This window comes from Triplophysa dalaica, chromosome 21 (genome assembly GCF_015846415.1).
Source record: "Triplophysa dalaica isolate WHDGS20190420 chromosome 21, ASM1584641v1, whole genome shotgun sequence".
Taxonomy (NCBI): domain Eukaryota; kingdom Metazoa; phylum Chordata; class Actinopteri; order Cypriniformes; family Nemacheilidae; genus Triplophysa; species Triplophysa dalaica.
The window spans coordinates 9,841,843-9,864,327 of record NC_079562.1 but is presented as its reverse complement, the minus strand read 5'-3'; the positions used below and the strand labels follow the sequence as shown (position 1 = coordinate 9,864,327).

At 38.1% G+C, this 22,485-nt stretch overlaps 1 protein-coding gene across 2 annotated transcripts in view; it reads left to right on the top strand.

Annotated features, from left to right (window-relative positions):
• The window catches only part of cdh4 (cadherin 4, type 1, R-cadherin (retinal)), a 198,391-nt gene that overhangs the window by 131,426 nt on the left and 44,480 nt on the right, over positions 1–22,485 (top strand). For both annotated transcript variants that reach the window (XM_056735166.1, XM_056735164.1), the window contains 3 exons: positions 1,202–1,390; positions 16,868–17,023; positions 21,992–22,136. In XM_056735166.1, the coding sequence (XP_056591144.1) occupies positions 1,202–1,390; positions 16,868–17,023; positions 21,992–22,136 (490 nt within the window). The remainder of the gene's footprint in view (positions 1–1,201; positions 1,391–16,867; positions 17,024–21,991; positions 22,137–22,485) is intronic.

The window sequence follows — 22,485 nt, the reverse complement described above, 5'->3', positions numbered from 1 at the left end:
CGTCGGGGTCAGCGACAGCTGTAGTTTTTCTTGTCTAAATTATTGATGTAGTATTTCATCAATCTTTTTCCATTGGGCACCCATGAGGAAATGTCATGGTATGCGTCAGTGTGATATTGCTGTGTTAGAAGGGCTGGTTTACAGAGGCCTGGATGCAATTTGTCATTTTGATTGGTCCTTTAGGCGAAAACCCCACAGCTATCCTTACAATCCTTGCGTAGGGCTCAGTTGTGTGCGCGCTGCTTTAGTACCATGACATCACAAATAATGGGTGATTACTAATAATTGGACAAGAGTGTTTGTCTCTTCAAGCAGTTTGTTGGTTTTTCCGAGGGACTTCCCAGAGGAAATTTTTAATTGCTGGGAGGCTGATCTTTCATGGATCAGGTGGCGTGTTCTCAATTGCGTTTTCTTTAAATGTCAACTTTCTCTCAGATGTCTTTCAATTCATTCACTTTGTCTCATAGGTTTCTCATTTTTTTTGAAAAAGAAAAGAACAACAAATTAGACAATTACTGATGTGCAGCAATGGCTATGATAACTATAGCTATAGAGCTAATCATTTTCCTCAATAACATCTAATTCAAATCCTTTCACGCTCTACACACTTAAAGGGACAGTTCACCAAAAAATGAAAATTATGTCATCATTTACTCACCCTCCAACAAATTACTTTCTTTTAATACATTTATTTTTTTCTGATGAACACAGAGAAAGCTATTTGGAAGAACTCTTGTAACCAAACAGTTCTTGGCCGTCATTGGCTACCGTATTAGGAAAAATTAAAATTTTAGTCAAAAGTGCCCCAGAACTTTTTGCTTTCCTACATTCTTTAAAATATCTTATTCTGTGTTCAAAAGACAAAGACCTTTATAAAGCGATTTTTCCTACTTTGGTAGTCAATGTTGGCCAAGAACTGTTACAAGCATTCCTACAAATATCAAAGAAATTCATACATATTTGGAACAACTTAAGGGTGATACTACGTTGACACTTTGTTGGACTTCAGAATTTCATACGTCTGCAATTTATCTGGTCACTTTGACTATACTGTACTGTGATCTTATATAAATAAATAATAGAAATATAAATGTGATGTTTTCTATGATGTTTGTTATCATCAGTGTGTATTCTCATGTTAATTTGAGTTTGCTGTACTGTTGCATCTATTTTAAATGGACTTCATATATTTTCTCAACAGATTGCTGGGGATTGTTTCTACGGGGGATCCTCCCACAACCACTATCAAAATCCTAGGCTCATTACGTTTCCACGACAACACCAACGGGGCTCCACCAATGGGCTGCGACGACAGAAGCGAGACTGGGTCATTCCACCAATCAATGTGCCTGAAAATTCCCGAGGTCCCTTCCCTCAAGTTCTTGTCATGGTCAGTAACAGTTACGGCTCATGAACAGCATTCAAAGTTGATTCTGAAGCTTTTACATCCTCCGACTTGTTGACGTATTACTTTTGCTTGATGATCGTACAGAACATTTCGACAGATGCTGCCCACTTATTAATAAAACCAAGAATTAAAAGACTGTCTTTCCAAACAGATAGTTTCAATCGAATTAAGTTTCACTCCATCTGAGACATAAAAGTACAAAGGTCCTCTCATAAGCTTTTACCAGTGCCCTGTCTCAGACGCACGGCTGAAACACAGAGTTTTCTCGCCACACGTCTCTTGAACCACCGAGAAGCCTAAGAGGTTAAAAAGCGCAGTATCACAGGTGAACGTTTTCAAGAGCCTTCATTCAGACAGCTCTCCTGCGTCTGCTCCTGAGAGCTCTTCCAAGGGTAGGAGAGGACTTGTGTCTCCCTCTCTGTGTCGAGGGTTGATAAGGAGGGGGCTTCAAAGTAGATTGGCACAGGGTATCAACATCTCTCATCCACCTAAATGCTTCTACAAAGCCTCCTCTCAAGTTTCTCCAGCATGAGAAATATAGATGGCAAGATCTTTTATATTGCACCTTCGTAGCTCACTTTCGGGTTTGGCATGGCTGTGGGAAATTGTTTGAATTATTTTGATATGCGTCATATGACGTCAGACCCAACAGCTCAAATCATAAAACAAGCTTACCGTTATGAATCGACTTCAATAAATCAATAATAAATATAACCCACGTCCGAACATAACAGGCCTGCCAGTGGGTATATATTTTGGTGAAGAGGTGTTTTAGAAAGTATTCTCCAGGAGACACACGCAAAACCACTTCTGTGGTACTCTGAGGTGAGTTAGCTCCTCTGGGGTTCCACAAGCTCAAGTTTCTCTTATCTGTTCTTCAGACTGTAGTCTGGCTTTGCCATTCTGTGGACTGTCCTCATAAACTCCCTCATGGACATTTGTACCTCTCAGATTACACCCATGGATTACCACAATCTCTTTCCACTGATGCACACACGGACAGCACTTTAAAGCACTCATATGGAAAGATTAGAAAACCTGTGAAAAGGCATGGGATCCATTTGAGGGGTTTTTGATAACCTCTTCTCACCTCTAGCCTTAAATGTTTGGCTTTAGAGACCTTGGTCTGTGGATTTGGCATGTTTTATAGGGCTTTACTGTTGTTGGCTATTTTTTGGCATTAGGGGATTAACTTCCGTTGCTAAAACAGCACTACTCCAAACTTTTGCCAAAGCTGATCATTCTATACTATAATGATTATATAAGCGATATATTTAAAAGCATTTTATCGTTTTAGGTTTCACATACATGAATGTAATGAGTTATGAGGCTTATATTCCGTTTGAAATAAGTCAAACGTAACTTTTTTTTAACCGCTTCTATAATGTAGGAGTCTTGTGGTACCAAGGCCATGATGTAACATGCAGAACCTTGAATTACACCCATACATTTGCATTGAGGTTTTGAATTTGAAAATGAACACCTTTTGCTTCAGCATGAGAGAGGAGGCAGAGACTTCTGTCTGGGTTTGAGCTTTTATTGAAATGCTTTTCCTTGTTAGAATCATACAAAGCAATTTACCTTATATAACAGTTCCTATATGTTATATCATTAAATATTTTTTTCATTTTGACCTACTATTTTTTAAATCATGCTCCAGAATATATTTTTGTATTGCTTCAAAACAACAATACAGCAGTCATTAAATAGTTGCAGTTTATTAATATATACATGTGACCCTGGATCACAAAACCAGTCTTAAGTAGCACGTGAACATTTTAAGTAAAAAACAAAAATACATTGAATGGGTCAAAATTATAGATTTTTCTTTGATGCCTAAAATCATTAGGATATTAAGTAAAGATCATGTTCCATGAAGATATTTTATAATTTTCTAACCTTAAATATATAAAAACTTTCTTTTTCTGAGTGGATGGCCTGCCACAGTGCTTCTTATTAACATCTTCAAAGGCGATTTTCTCAATATTTAGATTTTTTTTGCACTCAGATTCCTGAGTTTTAAACGGTTGTATCTCAGCCAGATATTGTCATATTCTAACAACTCATACGTCATTAGAAAGCTTATTTATTCAGGTTTCAGATTATGTTAAGATCTCAATTCCGGAAAATTGACCCATAAGACTGATTTTGTTTTACAGGGTCAAATATAGGCTGGTACTTTTTATTGCCATACATAGTCATCTATGTTTAGGACCATTAGTCATTAAATTCACTGCAAATGTAATAATATGTTTAGCAGTGGGTGTGCATTTTCACATTTTAACAGTTCAAGTTAATTTCATTTTGATGGAATTAAAACTGGCGATGTTTGTTGTTGGTGAGGTGAGTTGTTTACTGTATTGTCAACCCATTCACTTTCTCATGATGGGTGGGTTGTCTCGCTGACAGGGTGAACAACCGGTCATAATGCCATATAGGTGTCACCTCCTTTTACATTCTTTTCCACCAGTATTTTGCTGTTTGCAACTTAAGCTTCAGGACCGCAATGTTTGAAAAGCAGAAAGACAATAAAGCCCTCTAAACCTTTATCCACTGGTGTCTCTGAATGTGTTACTTTAAAAAAGTGCTTTACTTACTTATTTTATAAAATTGACCTTGTGATATTTTTGTATTATCAGGCTTGCCTTCTCAGAGAAAGCGCCACTGATAAAGCTCCATAGAATTCAGACTTTTATTGACATTAATAAAAGCAGAGATGCATTTATTCTTGTTTACACGGTCTACATCCCCAATTACCTACACAATCGAATTCCAATAAACAACACATACTCCCCCCGAACATACAGATGCTCAAAATGAAAGCAGTGAATTCTTAATTTACTGACTAACTCAAATCAATTTTCATTCTCTCATATTGGTCCATTAGCTCTGAAGGGACATAGGGAGCCATGGTGCACCTGGCCAGCTCCGGTATTCATATTCTCTGCCCTATTATTAAGCAAGCGGTTCTGGAGCTTTGTCATCGCATGGCTGATTTACAGAACAAACTGCAGAGAGGTATGTGCTAATAGCTGCTGTCTCCTGACAATGGTATTCAATGATACCTGGGTTTGGAAAAATAGGGAGATTTTGCTCAATTCAACATGCAAATGTTCTCAATGTTGGCTGGAGAATAGAGCAGTGGAAAGGGATCAGTGGGAGAGAAAGAAAAGGTTCTGTTTAGTGTGGCAGTTTTTAAACTAAACTAAACTAAACTAAACTAAACTAAACTAAACTAAACCCAGTAGTTTAGGACAAGTTAGACCTTCCTGGAAAAGTACACATGAAATAATTCCTTAGTGTTTTGCTGTAGAGATTATATCATAATAAAGGCAACACCATCTCACAGGAATTTGTAAATACTTTCCGAGGCGAAAAGTTCGTACCTTCAACAAACTAGCCACCTCGTAAAATATTCACGAATTCGTTTGAAATCCGGTCGGAGAAAAACCAAGCGTGGTTTTATTTAAGACTGTATTGCATACCCCACATTCTTAATGCGGAATTCAGTCTGCTCTTGCTTGGCCACACTAAAAAGAACTGTTGATCATAATGCATTTTTAATCTTTAAATAAAAAATAAGAGCGAGCAGAAATCCAAGGCAATCAATAAAAAAGTCTGGATGTTGTACCATTATTTTGACCTCAAAGTCAATTTTACAGTTTTAGTATGAGCATAGTTGCATATCTATCATTAAAGTCAATAAAGTCGGTTCAAAACTCTTCTAGAAACGCACAACATGTTTTAAGATTAGCATTTTCAAGGCTATGTAGTATTTATGAGTTTGAATTAGACTACAAATTTGCATTCTAACCCGTGGTGTGGTTTTGGACGCTTCTGATCGTTGCGCAGATCTGCAAAGTCAACCGAAGATAGTGCCAATTGTTTTGTATATAACGCAAAAATGCATAAACAATCTAAATAGTTCTTTGGAGAACTCATTGGGCATACTAATGAAAAATAGAGGATCAGTGATTCTGTTTTGACTGCGCCGAGATATCTGAGGGCGATATCCCACACAAAGAAGACATCAAGTTCTAATCTAAGCAGCTTGCTATGTGATTACAGGTCTCTACCTCGAGCAAGATCTAGTGTGGTAGAAGCTTAATTAGATCTTATGCAATGCTCCCTGACTAAAGCTGGCAGTCATACATAGCCTATAGCATTACAGCTAGCGTAAGTGTCCTGGTGGGGCTCTTCTATTACCTCCTAACTTAATCAGAGGCAGTAAAAGCATGGGTCAGGGGGTAAAATATTCGCTTGAGTGGAGAGTTTGAATGATTGTTATTTCATACTCTGGCCTTGAATAACTCTAGCGTTAAATAAGCAAGACGTACAGTATTTGTAATACGAAACTTGTCTCAAGTGGTGGAAAGTTCACTCACCTTCGCTACTAAACTTGGTTGAATGTGGGCCCACACGATTTCAGCTTCAAGAAGCGGTGTTTAATGGCTTAATGCAGCGCCTTGCCTGCGTTCGCGTGTGGGTGTGTGTAATGTTAGCTTTTTTCTTAAACGATATTGTAATGAGAGTTTTGACTGATCTTTCCTATTATGCTAAGATGGTATTGCGTTCATTTAGTCTGCGGGAAAGACTCGCTACTGAATGCTCCCCGCTGACCTCATGTCTCTCTTGCCCACGCAATCCTCATATTTATTTGAAATATGTTTATACATGGTGGAGGTTTGTAACACTGGGTTTGTATTACATGAGTGCACTGCGTTCTTAGTAACCTTCATAGTTGGATGCCTGTTTTACAATTGACTTGCATACTCCATGTACTGTATGTACTGTATACTATTCACAGTATGGGAATTTTGTGTATACATTTTTGGATCAATTGCATAGAGATGGTTTGTTTATCCCAGAATGCAATATCCTTGACTTGACTGGCCATTTCCCGTATCTGTAAAATCAGGGTTTCACAAATTGGGGTTCGCCAACCCCTGGTGGTTCCCAATGGAATTGCAGGAGGTTTGTGAGGTTTACTGTATGTCTACCACTGCACATAGTTGTTTTAATTAGTTTTAAAAAAAATTGCAAAGAATTGTTTAAAAAATAATGACAGATAAATACAGTACATATAAAAATATAATTGTTTTTGAAGTAAAAAAAATATTAAATTGTTGAAACATTTTTCTTTTCCATTTTTTAAGGTCCATTTCAGTGTGAAGAAAACACTGAAAGTACACTGTAATAAACAACTATATGATTTTTTTGTGTGTGTTAATTAATTTAAGTTTTGCTTACATTTTTTTTAAAGTTAATATTATTTAAAAACATTTTGTAACGTTTTTTCAAACAGTTTTTAAAGAATTAAAATTTTGCACACGATTTTTAAAAGAAAAAATTATTCTTATTCATTTTTTTACAGTCATCAGTTTTAAACATTTTCTAGCGTCTCTTACTTGATTTATTTTATTTATTGCACAGTGCCTAATGATGCATTGTTATTAAAAACATAAGGCAGTGTGTATGATGCAGTATTCCTCAAGCACCGAGCACTCCATTCATAATACCCGCAGATTAGCTATCAAAGCATTTGTTGCACAAAATCATTTTCTGTGGCTCGAAAAAGGTCTACGTTTCATGCCAGATGTACCGTAGAAGTCATTTTGAGGCGTACGACGCTAAACCAACACCCCATTAACCAGTGACATCATTATGATAGCCATGATTCCCTCCATCCTTCTTATTAGCCCCAATCTCATCTGCATCTCTGGCTCTTCCTTTATTTCCGCCGCCTTGCCTGTGCGCCTGACATTTCCCTCCGCATCCATTCTTCATGCTGCGTGTTTGTGTTTCTAAGAGCACGCCATTGAGGGAGAGAGCAGAAAGATGGGTGAGGTAGATGGCTGCGACTCGCATGATGGAAAAAGTGCCGAAGCAGCACAAGCAGCCGTCTCCTCTCTCTCCTGCAGTTGTGTAGAGGTTGCCTCTCTAATTACCCGCCCCCCTCCTTCACGCCGCTGCCCCACCTCTTAGCTTGTACCCGGGGATTTGTCCATTGTGCTTTTCAATAGACACAGCGTGATTGGAGTGAAAGCAGTCATTAGCCTGTGCCACTGTCTCTGGGGTCCTATTGCTTTTATACAGGAAGAGAAAAAGATAGACCCGTGGCTGCGAGAACACAGTGAGATTCTGCGCGGGAATACACACAGGCTCTATTTGTACTTTTCCCACATTGTGCTGACTTCAGGAAATTAATGTCATTGTTGATGTGGAAAATTCCCATAATTCCACGAGTATCCAGCTATTCAGTGGACAGCTATTTAATTGCAAAGCTAATGCCGTAATTGCATTTGTGATTTAATTCTTAGCAGGCATTAATATTAATTTTCTCCCTAATTATCTCATTTCAACACTGTTCAGCTTCTCTCTTCTCAGCTGGGAAAGGGCTTGGCCCGCTGTCACAAACTGGATGTGAATACAGCACTGTATGACAGTCTCCTCAAAGGGATGAACGGTAACACATCAGCTAGATTAATATCTTATTGATGGCCTTGAAAGACATGTATATTTCATGTATATGTGATATATATCAAAACATGAATGTCATGTTTAAATTATGTGTTATAGTTAGAGCTGTCGATTTAATACATTATGATCTCCCTTGGTCTGTACCTTATATAAAGTCTATTATAAATAAATAATATAAGAAATAATTCATCAAAGCAAGTTAGGTTTAAATAGACGCTTCCATTTTTTGGACGTCTTGATTAAATGTAGACACAGTGGCTATTTCGGGCAATGCGTCTCACGAACAGCACAGAAAACAGACAGCGCAGAATGACAAGCTGTCCATACAAGATAGAGTATGTACTTTTGTTTAAAGACAATTGTACAACTCTGCAACTTTTAACTACACACAACTTATATACATTCTCTGGAAAAAGCAATCGCCAACTTGCTGCATTTTTTCACTGGTTTACAATTAAAGGTTCAGTGTATGAAATTTAGCAGCATCTAGTGGTGAGGTTCCGAATTGCAACCAACGGCTCTATGCACAAAGCACTGCGGAGGCTGACACAGGACAAGTTGTCACGTTTTCGCCTCTTTGTCGATGGAGATAACTTATTTACAAAACGCACTCTGTAGAGCAGTTTGTCTGTTAAGGGCTACTGTAGAAACAACATGGCGAATTCCATGCATGGTTTAATGCCGCAACATCCAAAAGCCAGAAGGCACTCTCGTGCAGAAACTCTGAATACGGGACACAGAAGAAGACCGATTTACACGCACATGTGCTGTGTCTGAAACCATAGACATCAAAACTAGATTCCCCATTCAAGCGGTCCATAGACGCGTCCCCCATCTTGGAAGGGTCCACTGATTTCACTCACAGTTTGCTAGAATGCCACAACACCTAATTCCCGAAAAATAAGATACCCTTGTGTTAGTTTATCAAATATAATGTTTGAGTTTGCACAACAACAAATATGTTGTTCAGCTTGCTCTTCAGTGTTAACGGACCGGCTTGGCAGGGTTGCCAGATCTGTGAAACAAAATCATTCATCACAAGCCTAGTCCAAATAGCAGAACTTAACATTGATAAATAAAATCACCTTAAAATTGTCGGCTACACAACAAAATTCTTCCACTCTTAACCCGTGGATAAAACAAACCAGAACAACAGTTATAATTTTAAGCCAATTCACCCGAAAGCTACAGACTTGGCAACACAGACTGACTCAGTGCTGTTTATCTCATTCAGTTAATCTGCATATTCTTTAAAAGTAGAAAATAACTGTCAATAAGAATAAACGTAAGTGTGTATAATCATACATGCGTTGCATGAAGGATCAGTATGTCCTCCAGCTGATTCTAATCAAGCGGTCGTTACGTGTTGTATCATTGGAAATAGTGAATGAGCATCAGATGTACACTCATAACCGGAGTGCATTGGGGGTAAATATAGGGAATGAAAAAAAATGCCTCAGGGATTTTTTGATTTTTTGTATTCGAATTACTCGAGAAATCTTTCCTTCACTAGTTTGTTTTGTGGTTTAAGATTGAGTAGTACTTCCTACTGATTGAGCCGTAGTTCACGAAAAAGCTGTGCATAAACAAAGAATCGATTTTAGAATCGATTTTGACATGTATATTGAGTGTGAATCCCGATATATATTGCATAGCACTACATTTCTTTCAATAGATCCTCCAAAAATGACACATTGTACCTTTATAAAATATCAGTGGCCGAAACCAAAAAGTTGCCATTTTGCGAAGCTCAAGTGCAGCATGGATTGCTCTGGACTGCAGGTGATAGTTATTTTATTATAACGTAAAACATTTTGTAATATTTTTAATTGATTTACTCTCCGCCCATGATAATAAAACATTTTTGAATGATCTTATTTTTTTTCAAAATGTAATATGTATGATTAATTTGATTCGATTAAAATTCGCAATTGATTGACAGTCCTAGTTTTAATTTTATATACCACATTCATTTTTCATATTTCATTTTTATAAACATATTGATATGCATTTATACAATATGTAATAAAGGGAAATGTAACCTCGCTACAGCAACAGTTTTATACACGTTTTTCTGGTGCGTGCCATCTTCTGCCCGACCTTTTCTGTTATTTGCCAGCATGCAGTTATTGCCGCACTCCACTCTTCATCTCCTCCTTGTCTTCCTCTGAGAATGCAGTGGTGAATTCATGCAATTTGATTTGTCCTGTATCTCTGCAGATGGCTGTCTCTCCTCATACTTCTCCATTGCTCTCCTCTTTTCGCTCACATGCTTATTTTCTCCTCTGCACTGTCACTCTCCCTCTCTCTGTGACTCTCTCTCTCTCTCTCTCTCTCGCTCTCTCTCTCTACCCGTCTCAAAATAAAAACAACTTTCAGGGGAGACAGAGAAATCGATCACGTTGACAAAAGATCCGCATGACTGCAGCCCTGGCGATGTGGTTCATCTTTCAGTCTTCCTCTTTATTCTCCTTGTGATAAACTCCTGATATCAGTCCGCAGTGTGATTGTGTTCTGTATTCACACCGAACAGCTTCCCTAGCGAGCAAGATCGGGGTAGCTTTTCAATATCTGTCTGTACATACATGTGTTGTACACGGCTTCATTTTGAACATCGTGTTTAATACATTACTATGGATTGTTGGCACTCAAACAAAAATTTCACTGTGTATCATCCGCTCACATGCGTCGCGTGGGGGTTTCACTTACAAACCTCGCCTTCACAGGTACAGCAAGCGCTGTTAGAATTAAAGCCGGACCATTAATCTCACTGCAGGACCTGAGGAATTACAGTGAAATGAGGCAGAGCTTTCAAGAGTCAAATCAGACGTGTTTCAGTACATGGAAATCGAGCCGGTCGAAATGTGAATATCAGTCTGGCTGAATCACCCCCTTGTGTTCCATTGCCGCCTCATTTATATAGATGGAGCTCCTTGTCACGCCTTACGATATGAGCGAGAAGAACAGAAGACACAGAAAAAGTAGAAAAGAATAAAATCCATATTTCAAAATCCAACCTACATTCAGATATTTCCGATTCAGTCTGGGATTTATAATGAAGTAGTTTGTGTGGAACAGGCAGTTTCGGCTGTTTCTAATGAGATTAGAAATAAGAGCGTTTGACTGACTTTGTCACAAGCTCTCTTATGGGTAATATTAAACCTAAGCGCCTGCAACTGAATCCTGAACGTCGTTCATGACTAGTGGGGTATTGCAAATCTTGTGGCCCCCTTGCGAACCAGTAGTGACGTCATTCATAAGCATTATAATCAAAGCTGAAATCTATCACTGAGTTTTGATATAGCAGGTGAAATAGATTTCCCGTAAAACTCCATCTCTCTTGTTATGACGATGAGCATGTGTTCACTTTGCATGTGAATCAACAATGAACCTTCACGAGTAATGTTTATGTGCATGAGTCATTCATTCATTCATTTGTGTAAATGCCATTCCAACGTTCATAGCTATTCCACAAATAAAAGCTAATGTTTCATTTTACCACAACGACATTTGATCATTTCTTCTCCTCTGGCTCGCTCTGCATGAATGGCTCATCCGCGCATTTGAATTTGTCCATCCGTGAGACAGAACCTCCATCAATCCTGACAGATCTTTGAGAAGATGTTACATCCAGGATCAAAACGTGACAGAACGCCGTGAGAAGTGCGAGACAGCTTGTTGGGTTATCACCTTGATGTGAACATAAGAAACTATGATTCTAAGAGTTAGACGGCTGACAGAAATAGCCTCCTGTCAAATTTAGAGCGAAATGAATCATTCAATTGACACTTTTGAAAACAGTGCGCTTTAAGAAATTTGTTAAAAGGTGTCGGGTTGGGTCGCATGTCTGTAATGTAAAGAAGAAAACAAAGGTTTATCGCTTTGAACCTTGATCTTAAAGGATGGGACTGATCTTCTAAATGCACATTTCCCAAAGCATCCTACCTAAAGGGCTGCCATAGGAATACGTTTCAAATTGTTACGCCGAACATTTTCAGCCACTCTATTTCTTTTCGCAATAAATCCTCCACAGTGGCTCCTCACTTTTTCTTTTTGGGTGCATTTCTCATCCGTTAGCATGCTGGCAGAAAGATGATTCATCATTGTGAATAGTATCCGGCTGTCTATGGAGTATTGGACGGAAAACAATGAAGCTAAACAGCAGCCCTGGTCTCTATATAGCCGGGCAGGGGCTTGTGTACTGAATTATTGAGAGTGATCACACCAGCACAATATGTAATCAGGGAGCCTTCGAATAGACGCCCACAAACACGCACGCACATTCAGATGCCAATGAAAAGACCACTTTGTACTTAGTCACTTTGTAAGGCTTTTAATACTTTCGATTCGGCTTTCTGGCCTTTAGTTACAGTTTCAGCAGAGGTTTTGCAAGGGACTCATTGGGGTTGTCAGAAACGAAATCTTTAAATTATTATTAAAGGTGCATGATGGAAGGTAGATGCACTAAGGATAAACTAATAACTTTAAAAGGTAATGAATCACTCAATTCCATCGTCAATATTGTATTTGCTATTTTTGATTGTTTAGTTACTTTTTAATCAAAAACATACAGGTAACTGCGGATCAGGGCCCATCTTCCTTTATATCATAAATAAGATTGGTCTGATGTCTCATTTTACGAGAGCCTCTAATCGAAGGAGCTCTTGAAGCCTGTTGGTGAGAGAACCTAGAGGTGCGATGATCAGACTGCACTCACAGCTTTCGACTCACATAGCCCGGGTGAATGCCTCATGTTCTCACAGGAGAAGCAGACAGTGAAAAGCCAATAAGAAGTCATAAAAGGTAGAGTGGAATACTATAAAATAAAAAAGCCATTCCTGATGGCCAAAAAAATAAAACGTGGCCATCAAGACGCCTGAGTAGCAGTCACAGAGGCCTTTTGGGCTTCAGTTGTGCATTTCAATGATCTCCAATAGGTTATGTAGCCTGATTTGTTGTTTTTATTTTCTCTCTCTGTATTTATCTTTTCCTTTTTTATCAGTCACACACGTGAAAACCTAGAAATAAATTGAAATAATAATACAGTACATTTAGAATTCTAAAGTTGTCTTTCATTATGCCAGATCACAAAATGAAAACAAAACAGAAGTGCGGAGAAAAACTAATGAAGGATTCAGTCTCTGATGCGAAAAGAATTCCCCGCTTGACCAGGGTTGTGGGTTTTATTTCCAAGGAATACACAAACTGATTAAAATGTATATTTTGAATGCATCCTAACTCATTTTGGTTCAGATTGAGCGAATACCTTGCCTGATTCCATTTCCTCTTTTGAAAGTTGCACTTCTTTCTGATCACTGATAAAAACGCTACCAGACATTGAAAATAGCAGAAGTCACTCAGAGCCCTGTCTAGAAATTACACATTTATTTCCAACACGGTATCTGTGGAACAAACTCATTCCTTACACTCTAGGCTGCTTCCACTTTTCGCCTGTACTTGCTGTGCTTCTACAACTAACTAGAGGAAGGAAGGTTTGAAAAATGGCTTTTTGTCGTTGGCACTCTATTCAGATGTCTCGAACTCCGGGGATTTAACAGGGGCACACATCATCATTTATTCAATTTAGCAACATAAAGAATGTTCATTAAACAGGAAGTTGGCAATCCAGGGGTCGGCAATGGGACATGTCCTACTACACTAGGCGGCCCATGGGATGAATTTTAAAAAGACTTATAAATGTACAAGAGACTTTCCCTCTGGGATGTTTAAACAGGTATGTCATTGGGATGGCTAGATCGGTCGAACTTCGGAAGTATATGATTCATCTGAAACAGGAAAAGGTGGATATTCTAGGTGTGTGTTCATGGTGCACCACCACGGCTGCTGAATTATTGAGCAGAAAAACTCTCTTTGATCCGTTCTATGTAGCCCACATACCAATCTCTTACCTGTCAGCCTCCCAGAAAGCCATTCATTTTTCAAATGTTTGCAAGGAGGATGCTGTGCTATGTTATTTTTCCGAGCGAAAGATATTTCCAATCCCCTTTTGTGCTTTAAATTGATATGTATCCAACATGCTCTTTTCAGAATACAAAGAAATACTTTCTTGACTTCAGATTTGATAGCCAGTTTACACTGAAAAGCAGTGAGATAAAAAGATCCTGAACTTTGACTTGCGCCTTTTTGTCTTTTCGAACCTTGAAAATCAATGCGGACTGAAGATGTGTAGAAACGCTATCAGGAACGGGCTTCATTACTAACTTAATATACAGTTTCACACGGGAATGTCATAAGCGACGTACCTTCTGGGTGATTTTAGCCGCTGCTTTAACAGAAAAAAAAACGTTACCAAAGCAAATGTTACGATATTGCACCCAAAGGTCATACGTGGGAGTTTAGTACGTCTGAGTGAAATGAATAGAAAACCATCACGCTCCGACTGCAGAATATGTTATGTAAAAAAGGACTCTAGCACGCTCACCAGTCATTTCACTTTCACGCATGGTTTCCAGACCCCCGGCTCAGAAATGGGTAGGCGGGGTACAGGGTTTATATCCCGTGACTCAAACGCGTCAGGGTTTACATTTGATTGCTTCAGCACAAAATCCCTTCCCATCAAATGTCTCGCACACCGCAAAGCCCGGTGACATGCAGGAACGCGGTGGTAGTTATGAATCTGATGCTATTTTATGAAGTGCCGCCTAGTCCGAAAGTGGACATTGTTATGTGGGTGCGCATAAAGCTCATTTCCGCAAAGAAATTTCTCTGCTCTGTTTTCATTTTTTAGATGAATTCCTATGTGTGAAATAAAAATGCAACAAAATTTGTAAGGCTTTGTATGAAAGTGTAAAGTGGAATGCGAAAACAAGCATTTCAACAATACAGGAATAAAGTGGCCCCCAAAAATGTATTTGGACACCCAGCATTTATGAATAGCATGCACTATATAACCAAATTTCAAATCAAGTGCTGTTTTTTATAGAAATTACACATTTGTAAGCGAAACCCTATCACAAAAGAAACTGTTTGATGTGTGTTTGTTTAAAAGAGGAATCGAATTTAGGTTGTGTTTATTCAAAATGTTTTAAAGCACAGTGCAACACATACAGTATATGATGCAGCATGACTTAAAGGGACAGTTTACCCCAAAAATGTCAAATCTGTTACCATTTAATAATTCTCTAGTTGTTCCAATCGGTATAAATATAATTGTTCTGTTTAACATAAAGATATTTGGAAGAATGATTTAACCAAACAGTTCTATGACACTATTGAGTGGAACAGTCAGAAACGAATCTGTTGTTCCACAGAACTGTTTGGTTTCCCACATCCTTAAATTTATCTCTCTTTGTGTTCAGCAGAACAAAGAAATGTATACAGGTTAAGAACAACTTGATGGTGAGTAAATTATGACAGATTTTTTATTAATCTATTTTAGTTCAAAGTAATTTAAAAAACCCCACATAGAGGAATTAATGTATTTGTTGTTTTCTTAATGCTCGGATACCCAACAGGTTAACTGCTTGTTTATCCTGTACATATATTTAACTCCTTCAGTGCAATGGCAGCCATTTTATTCGAATGTGTCTGATTCACCAGCATGAGCAAAAGATTAAAGAGTCCATAAACTGTGTTCTGGTGGTTTTATAGGACAAGCTTTTTGTTACACAAACAGGCTAAACACGGCACAACAAAATCTGTTATTAGAAGTTTGATGAGAAGAACCGTTGTGAGAAACATCCTCCGTCAAACCAGAAACATCAAGCAGATTGATATCCAGATGTTTAATGTCCCACGGTTCTGCAACATGTTTCTTGCTTCAGTGCAAGAGACAGAGAAACAGAAGAGGGAAATGTGTATCGCATTCAGCCGTGCCATGGTTAATGATGCCAGATAGAAAGACAGGAGACAGGAAAAGATGGATGGGGTAGGCAAAAGCAAAAATTGTGTATGCATCTGTTCTTTACATCAAGTTTGGATGAAAAATTCAAGACAAGAACTCCATGCACACTTATCCTACAGTCTCAATTAAAAGTCATAAAGCAATGTTGATGTCTGCGAATTGCAGTTTTCTGTTCATTAAGAGAATCAGTCAATGAAAAAATACACAGTGTGACTACTTATATCTAATGTGTTCATGTATATTCATATGGTGTTTTATATGTTTTTAATAATGTCCTAATGGCTAAAAGTCAACCCTTTATGAATACACTTTCATATAGATGACCCCAGATCTCAAAGTTGGACTAAAAACAATGAAACTGTTTTGATTTTAAAGGATCTTTAAAGTGGCACTGTGCAATTTTTCCCACCTCAAAATAGCTTACTTGTAGCTAGGTCTGCACAGATATTTTTACATGGTAAAAAATAAACACATCCACTTTAACAAATAAGACTGTTGCTTTTGTCCTGTATCTTTCTGTCTATTTCCTTCATTCTAAGTTTGTGTGGCAGGCGATTGTCAGGTAGCTGACAAAAAGTGCTAAAGCGTTATCATTGTGATCAATGGCCCAGTTCACTTGGCATCCAATTGTCACGTATCAAACCCTGATGCTGAATAAAATTGACTTTTTGTGAAGCAACGCTGACAGTGCCTCGACTTTGATAAATAAACAAGCATGTGACGGCACATTATCCTCTGCGTTTTTTTAATTTCCTGATGCTACCAATGTCTGAAGATTGGATCGGTTTTGTCTGGTGCAATAATGTTATATTAAAAAGTATACTGTCTACGGCACAAAAATGTGTATTTCTGCAAACATTTCGGAATACAAAGGAAGTGTCAGGGGGCTTTGAAAAAGAGTGATTTAAATGCAGACATTTATCTGACCCCTATTATAAGAGACGGTGTGTATTGATATTTTACAATTTGCCAAACGCTGCATGTTTGAGGCATTTGCTGTTCAATCTTATAAAGATCTTAACATGCCATATCTTGTGGACGTATATATATTGACAGTGTAAATGCCTTCTGTGTTTGATTATCTATAAACCTTCCTCCATTTTTCCTTCCTGCAGATTCGATCAGACCAGGACAAAGAGATTGAGATCCGGTACAGTATAACAGGAGCAGGAGCAGACCAGCCTCCTGGTGACATCTACATCATCGACCATGTGACAGGGAAAATGTCTGTCACCAAACCTCTCGACAGAGAGGAAAGAGCCTCCTATCATGTAAGTCCTGTTCACCTGGAAAGATCAGTTTTACCTTGTTTATTCAAAATTAATTCTTGAAACACTTTTAAATGAAAATTCTTTAATAATTTACCAAGGTGCCATCCGAGATACATGACATTCTTTTTTCAGATGAACACAACCAAATAACTTTAGATTATGATGACATCATGTTAATGTCTAAAATGTGGTCCAAAAACACATACGTATACACAACCTTAAAATAATTCACATGATTCCAGTATTTTAAAAGGATAATTCACTCAAAGATTAGAAAATAAGATTTACTTTATTTTTACTATCATACCCTTATGTATTCAAAACCTATTTATGACATGTCACTGATATTTTGAAGAACATCTGTAACCGCACCACATTGGACTTTGTTGACTTTTATGGACACAAAACCTATATAAGACATCTCTCAAAATATATATTTTCATGTTCCACAAAAGAAATAGTTTGAAAAAAATGTGAAGGTGAACTATCCCTTTAATAAATGTCTTCTAAAGCAAAACAACACGATCATTTTTTTGAGCCAAATTGAAATCAGCAGATCCAAGCACAAAATTAAATTACAGTGGCACAAGGACTACTTTAAATCTCATTGGTTCTTGCATGTCATGTTGCCATACAGTAGTCTATGCATGTTTCTTTGGATGTTAAACAACTCTAGAGCTCTAGAAGTGAACTTCTGTAGTTTTTCTACAATAGGGAGCCGCAGAGGGGACGTATTTTTGCAAGCAAACCCCAGAAGCGTGTTAAGTTTTTTATAACTTCCAAGCTATCTCTGCGGCTCCCTGTGGCCGGGCATTTTAAATGTTAGCATCATTTATTTTATCAGGCTGCATAAAATTACTTTTAATCAGCACTTAAACAAAACCCAACAAATTCAAAGATCTGACTTGACAGCGAGTGGAAAGTTGGACAGTTTCAGCCATCAAAACAACTGCGTTTGCCTTATCAGCGATTTTCAAACCAAATCCACAGACTCTGTTAATGCTCCTTGCTTGTTAAGCAAAATTTGCAGAAATGATAAAACTCGTGCCTCATTGTGCAATTAAGTCCATTCAAACTGCTTTCAATGCATTAAAAACCAAGCGTTTTGGACCTGCCGGCTGCCATCACTTGTTAAGGACGCTCCTTTATTTATTTTTTGCTATTCTGTTTATGTAGCTCTTCTCCTTATGAATAATGTGCGACGAAAAATCCAGAGACAAAGAAAAGAATGGCTTTGACACGTCAGGTTTTTTCGGTTAGTCAAACTGTCAATTAGACGAAGGTTCAGTAGCGATGCGCGGATGAGACAGGGAGAAAACAGTGTTGAATTGTCACAAGTGATGAGTGTGCAGCTCCCAATGCTTTTACTCAGCTGGGGAATCAAATCAAACAGTGACCCTGCCCCCCTCATGTTTCTGCCTGTCACCCCAACCGCGTCACAGGAAGACTGCCAGCAAACCCTCTCTGGTTCCTCCCTCGACTGTCATTCACTCACGCACTCATAACACGACACATTGCTTTTGATTCTCATGGTTGTTCCTTACAATTATAAGTCCCTTTTTATCTCTGCTGTTTTGCTGGGAGTGTCGGTACGCCCTTGGTGTATATTTAGAACGGCTATAAAACGAGGTCTTCTCCATTTGTGGCTTCTACATTTGACTTGCGCTACCCTCGCTTTCTTTTCTCTTAACTCTCCGGTTCATTGAGCAGTAGATGATGTGGCACTTTGCGTCTACCTCTCAGTCTAAATTACAGCTAAGCTTGTCTCATCCTCACCAGGGGTGTGTGTGAGCGCCCGCATATCTGAATAAGTCAGCAGCACCCACGATGGTTAAGCTAGCGTTTGTATGTGTGTGTAAATGTGTGCGATTCTGTGCGTGTATGTGTTTATTTGCAGTCAGAAGCCTACGCCTGCAGTAAGTGAGTCAGACCAATAGGCATATGAACGCTGTTAAGGTTAAGTGGCCCCTCCGGCACCTCGCAGGCCCCTCCGTTACTCACCATAGTATGATTATACGTGTGACTGAGATCCTCAGAACTGACATCTGCTTACATTTTACACTTTCAGATCTCAATATTCCAGTTTCTCAGACTTCCAGATGAATAATTGTGGCTTTTCAGAGCATCGATTTTAAAGTACGGCTAAATGTTGAAGGTGAATGATTAAATTTGAGATAGAATTGAATGCTTTTTTACTCGCTGTTAGAGCTTGTCATTAGAAATTTGCACATGACTCTTTCTTCTGTGCAACACAAATAAAGATATTTTGAGAAATGTCATAGTGGATTTGTGTCCATACAATGGAAGTCAATTGGGGACTGTGTTGTTTGTTTATAACATTTTGTTTAAACGTTGGTTATCTTTTGTGTTCTGCAGAAGAAAGAAAGTATGTCTTCAGAGGTGTATAAAGACCTTACATTATGAAGCGTTATGTTTGTTTTACCCTAGAATGAGCTATTTCTATCTACATACAACACAGGTCCCCTTACATGGAATTCGCCATGTTGTTTCTACAGTAGCCCTAAACGGACAAACTGCTTAACAGAGCGCATTTTGTAATTAAATTACTTCCTTCGGACAAGAAGTGAAAACGTAACAACGTCTCAGTTCTGTGTCAACCGCCATAGTGCTTCAAAAGAGAGGGAAGGGGTGGAATGAGCCATTGGTTGCAATTCGCAACCTCAACACTAGATGCCGCTAAAATCCCCACATTGCTTTAAACAAGAGTGACTACTTTAAATGTGTCAACTAGAACTGAGTTTTACATTCTTATATCAGAAGCATCACTGTTTATCTATGATAATATAAGAAAGAAAAAGCAATAATCTTAGGTCTTCGATTGAACCAAACACATCCGTGTAACAGACAAAGATAACAAAGTTCTAACAAAGGTTATTGCTATTGTGTGCTGCAGTCATGGCTTTCTGCCTCTAGCTCTTTCTGTAGTCTATAGTTTGCTCTCATTTGTGAGTTTCCTGTAGTTTTTCTTCACTGCCCGAGTGTGTCTCGAAGCGCTGGAGTGTATTGCAGAATTTAAGGGCTGATAGCTTTGACACGTTGGAAAGAGAAGAAAATAAAATGATAAAGCACTATGGGAGGACTCGGTTTCTTTACCGATCTCTCTCTGTCACTCTGTGTCTTACTAGAGTATTCGTCCTGTCAGCTGGCATGTTAATAATGCCATTAAGCCGCACATTTGCAGTCCGCACGCTCTTGTGGGTCGACAGATCAAAGATGCAGTGTCTTGGGCACTAACAACAGACAATGTTGAGCATATCTACACGCACGCAAATAAACACAAACACACACACTTCCTAGCTGCCTCAACAACCCATGTAGAATACTAAGCACAGCAGCTGATAAAACAGATTTTCCTGGTGTGTCTTTATTTATTTGTTTCCTTGACAGTTAGTTTTGCCATGCACAACAAAACCATGTCATCTTGGGGAGTATTGGATGAAAGTTTAATCGTGTGATTAGATTATTGTTTTAAAAGATAGCATTTAATAGACAATACAGATACTGCAATATATCATTTTATCTCCATAGCATTGAATATAAGCACAGGCCTCCAGATATTGTCTGAGGCAGACTTGGCTTGAATTGGGAAAAGTTATTAGGAATTCTACAAGAGCACACATAACCTGCCTTTTTGGGAAAGTGACCCTAACTCCGATCATCAGTATCTGATTGTAATAGAGAAAATGAACAAAATGACGAGTGGCGAGTGGTGTGGAGAAAAAGGTGTATGGTGGGTTTTATTGTCCCAATAAAAAACCATTTGAATAAATAGAATCATTTACACTTTCATTCACACAAATAATGTATTATTGCAAAATGTTTAATGTACAGTACATTCTTACCGATGTGCAAATAATATCTGCCACCATTATAAAAGTATCAATAGCATTGACTCTATTCACTGTACATGTAATGCAAAGAAAATAAAGCTGTTTTCGCTTCGTGTAAATATCATCTATTGGAATTTAAACTTAGTGTAAATAGCATCTATCGCTATTAAAATATGCTATTTTTACTTGATGGCCTCCAATTGCACTCAGTATAAAAGCATCACTATTTTCACTTGATGCTGCTTTATTATTTTGCTTATATTAATTGCACAAAATTAATTCATTATTCCTCAAACTAATTAAATTAAATTATATTATGTTGATAAACATGAATTTTGTGGCAAAAAGAAGAAAGAAGTTACTTATATACAGTACTGCTACCACAGAAGTGTATGAATCTGTGTTCCTCTGTATAGTGTGTAGAGGATTGCAACCCTCTTATCCCTCTTATTCCTGAGGAGGGATTTTTGGATAATACTTTTATTTAGCGCTTGCACTTGTAATTTTGTAGTGTATAAAAGTGAAGAAAAGAATTTGGAGGTAATCCATCCTTAAACCTCTCTCTCTCGTTCTCTCTCCCCTCTCTCTCTCTCTCTCTTTCCTTTTCTTTATCTGTTTTCTTTCCCCTTATCTCTCGCAGTAGTTGTTTCTTGATTCTCCCTTTCCTGCAGTCTCCTCTGGGAATGTTCTATCTTTAAAAAGGACTATTCTTTGTTAAGGGCTTGTTTATCTGAATTAAAGAAAGCTTTATCTTACCTCGCGCAGCTTTTTTTACAATCTAACACAAACGGGCATTTTTGTAAATTAATAAAACGCCAACTTAGCTTCCTTTGGAAGTCTTCTTTAAATAATAACTCATGGATTTTAGATAGAAACAAGGAAACGCTGTCCCACTAGAACCCACATCTAACATGAATGAAATATGAATGCGTTTTTCGTTCTGTGGCTCCCTTTGGGCACATTGCCTCAGAATGTCTTAAAGATCATCTAATGTCCACAGAAACTGCTTTACCAGACATGATAAGTGAATTCTGTACCATGTGGATTTATTTATTATTGAGTAATATGTTATTGGTATGTCATAGTAATGAAACTTGTATTATTTTCTCATCCACAGCTCAGAGCCCATGCAGTAGATATTAATGGGAACCAAATGGAGCCTCCTATTGATCTGTTCATTTATGTCATCGACATGAATGACAACAGACCCGAGTTCAAAAACCAAGTGTACAACGGATCGGTTGCGGAAGGGTCAAAGCCTGGTATGTATTTTTATGAAGAACTGTAAATGTATTTTATTATTAAATATCATTATGAATAAGATTATACCATAGGAATAATAATTTATGATGATTATGTCACAGTGACAGACAGTGATGTTGACGTGACAATAGCGGTGATGAAGTAGCATCATACATTTGAATGCTTCACTATATTCAGGATCACATTAACAGGAAACAGGACTGTATCACATGCTGAAATGTTGATTATGTATTTGCATGCACAGCAGACAGAAAACAAGATGTGCACTGATTGTCCTGACAGAGCTGCCGTAGCTCTGCAGTGTAATGAGGCTGCAGGAGCCGTTTCCAGGTCAACTGCTCTCTTGTG